The sequence below is a fragment of the Etheostoma spectabile genome, chromosome 12 (genome assembly GCF_008692095.1).
Source record: "Etheostoma spectabile isolate EspeVRDwgs_2016 chromosome 12, UIUC_Espe_1.0, whole genome shotgun sequence".
In the NCBI taxonomy this organism is placed as follows: domain Eukaryota; kingdom Metazoa; phylum Chordata; class Actinopteri; order Perciformes; family Percidae; genus Etheostoma; species Etheostoma spectabile.
In genome coordinates, this window is record NC_045744.1 from 1962585 (window position 1) to 1965267 (window position 2683).

Below are 2683 nucleotides of genomic sequence, written 5' to 3' on the forward strand. Positions count from 1 at the left end.
CCACAGTTGGGTTACAGGGATGTTGTGCAGCTGCTTTAATATAGATGCAACGTTCAGGAATCAGTTAAAAGTGATAAAATGTGCTTTCACAACACATTTGGAGAGTGTTCAGAAGGTTTTAATTGTGTGTGTGTGTGTGTGTGTGTGTGTGTGTGTGTTTAGGTGGAGACACCTGAGGAGAGCTCCAACCTACATGATATCTACACAGGCTGGATGAAGTAAGTCTAACATGTTACTACATGTTGCAGGAAGTGTGGACCTTTCTCTTTTTAAAACATACAATCATTAAAACAGTTTAGCTGTTTATGCTAGAGCCCGGACGATAAAGGATTTTTAAGACCGATCTACCGAAATATTTGTTTATTTAAATATCTGATATTAAGATATATCGGCCAATATATATTTAAAAAACAAAAAACAAAACATGTAACAAAACATATTTCCCTAACATTAGTTATTTGTAGTTATTTGAGTTCTCACTAAAATAATATGAAAATAATTTGTTTTATTGTCACAACAAAAATTCAAAATGTATTAAAATTCTGATAAATACGATGTATAAAAAATAATCTGTGTTGCCACCAGAGGACGTTGTAGAGCGTCCTCTGGTGGACAGACTATGCAACGCCATCACTAACAGGGACGTTGTAGAGCGTCCTCTGGTGGACAGACTATGCAACGCCATCACTAACAGGGACGTTGTAGAGCGTCTCTGGTTGGACAGACTATGCAACCCATCACTACAGGGACGTTGTAGAGCGTCCTCTGGTGGACAGACTATGCAACCCATCACTAACAGGGACGTTGTAGAGCGTCCTCTGGTGGACAGACTATGCAAAGCCATCATCTAACAAGGACGTTTAGAGCGTCCTCTGGTGGACAGACTATGCAACGCCATCACTAACAGGGACGTGTTAGAGCGTCCTTGGTGGACAGATATGCAACACATCATAACAGGGAGTTGTAGAGCGTCCTCTGGTGGACAGACTAGCAACACCATCACTAACAGGACGTGTAGTGTAGAGCGTCCTCTGGTGGACAGACTATGCAACGCCCATCCCTAACAAGGACGTAGGAGCGTCCTCTGGTGGACAGACTATGCAACGCCATCACTAAAAGGGACGTTGTAGAGCGTCTCTGGTGGACAGACTATGCAAACCATCACTAACAGGGACGTTGTAGAGCGTCTCTGGTGGACAGACTATGCAACGCCATCACTAACAGGGACGTTGTAGAGCGTCTCTGGTGGACGACTATGCAAACGCAATCACTAACAGGGACGTTGTAGAGCGTCCTCTGGTGGACAGACTATGCAACGTCAACACTGGTGGTTGACCGTCCTTTTTATTTTATTTTTTTAAATATTCATTTATCAGAAAGATTTATTTGTCATTATAAATGAATCAAATTAATGCATTTTTAAATAGTGAATCCAATACGATAGTTCGGGAAATGCCTAATATCGGCCGATAATATTGCCCCGCTCATATATCGGTTGGACTCTATTATACGCTATATGCACAGAAAATAGTTTAAATAGCTTCTTATTGCCTTCAACAAGGAGGGGAAATGTGTGAACTCTCTTTTTTGAAGACTGGTCTGGAAAAGCCGTTCAACGTGTTTACCTTGTGCTGGCAGAGTTCCCAGCCTCTGGGGAAATCCTGGGCGATGTTAGCATGGATGAGGTGCAATGGCGCTCCAGGTTCGATGCTTTTAAAATGCGATGGCGAAGACTCGCAAATCAAGCAGAAAGGCTTCCCATTTCTTCCACAAAAAAATCCCGCCCCTCCCACTCAGATAAATATGTCCTGTGCTCCTCTTCATCTTTGGACTTAGCTGTATTTTTCCCTCCTGACTCTGCCATTATTCACTCGCTAGCAGCCCCTACCTTGCATTGTCTGTACACGATACAGCTAGCTAGCTATTTTTTTTTAACCCCGCCACTCGGTAAGAGCCTGACAGGAGCAGGCAAAGAGCCGCAGGTTCGCCACCCCTGTGCTAGAGCGTGCAGAGCTTCATGGGAAGTTTGATGGCTTAAACTCAGCTTCAGCCAAATGTAGAGCATATAGTGTTTTTGGAGTAAATCATGCACAATGATCATCTTTTACTCCTGTGTTTTCTTTTATCGTTGGGTTTTTTGGGTAGCTTTGACTCAGCAGGTAGCACAGTCCAAAGACACACAGCTTTTAGGTGGATTGGAGACTCCAGACTGTCTCTGCAACTAGGACGTCACTGTTTGTGTGTGTGTCTCTCTGTGAATGACTGCCTGGCCTTCTGCCCAGTGCATTCTGGGATTCAAATCCCTGTTACCCTGAAAAGGATTAAACAGGCAGCAGATTGATGAATGAATGATATCAGTCCGTGTCTGGGATTTCGCACTGGGAATCCTGCACTAAAGTACAAATACAAATCAAAGCCAGTCAATGAAACATTATCATATTGGTCTGAATGTAAGCAGATCCTCGTTAGAACCCTGTGTGTGTGGGGGGGGGGGGTAGGCTGTGCTCTCTAGCCCAGCATGCCAAGCAGGAGACAGAAGACCCTACTTTAAAGAAGAAGAGCATTAAACCAGAACCTGCCACCAGCGAAGAAGAGGAGGGCTCAGACACTAAACCCTCAGACATCACAGAGGAAAACAACGTGGATGCAAAAGCTCCACTCGGTAAGTGTTCTTTTGGCTTCT

The 2683-nt window shown here is 43.9% G+C and overlaps 1 protein-coding gene across 2 annotated transcripts in view; it reads left to right on the forward strand.

The window, feature by feature from the left end:
- Positions 1-2683, forward strand: part of LOC116698836 (cilia- and flagella-associated protein 251) — a 17162-nt gene that overhangs the window by 1514 nt on the left and 12965 nt on the right. For both annotated transcript variants that reach the window (XM_032531040.1, XM_032531041.1), the window contains exons 2-3: positions 163-218; positions 2499-2662. In XM_032531040.1, the coding sequence (XP_032386931.1) occupies positions 163-218; positions 2499-2662 (220 nt within the window). The remainder of the gene's footprint in view (positions 1-162; positions 219-2498; positions 2663-2683) is intronic.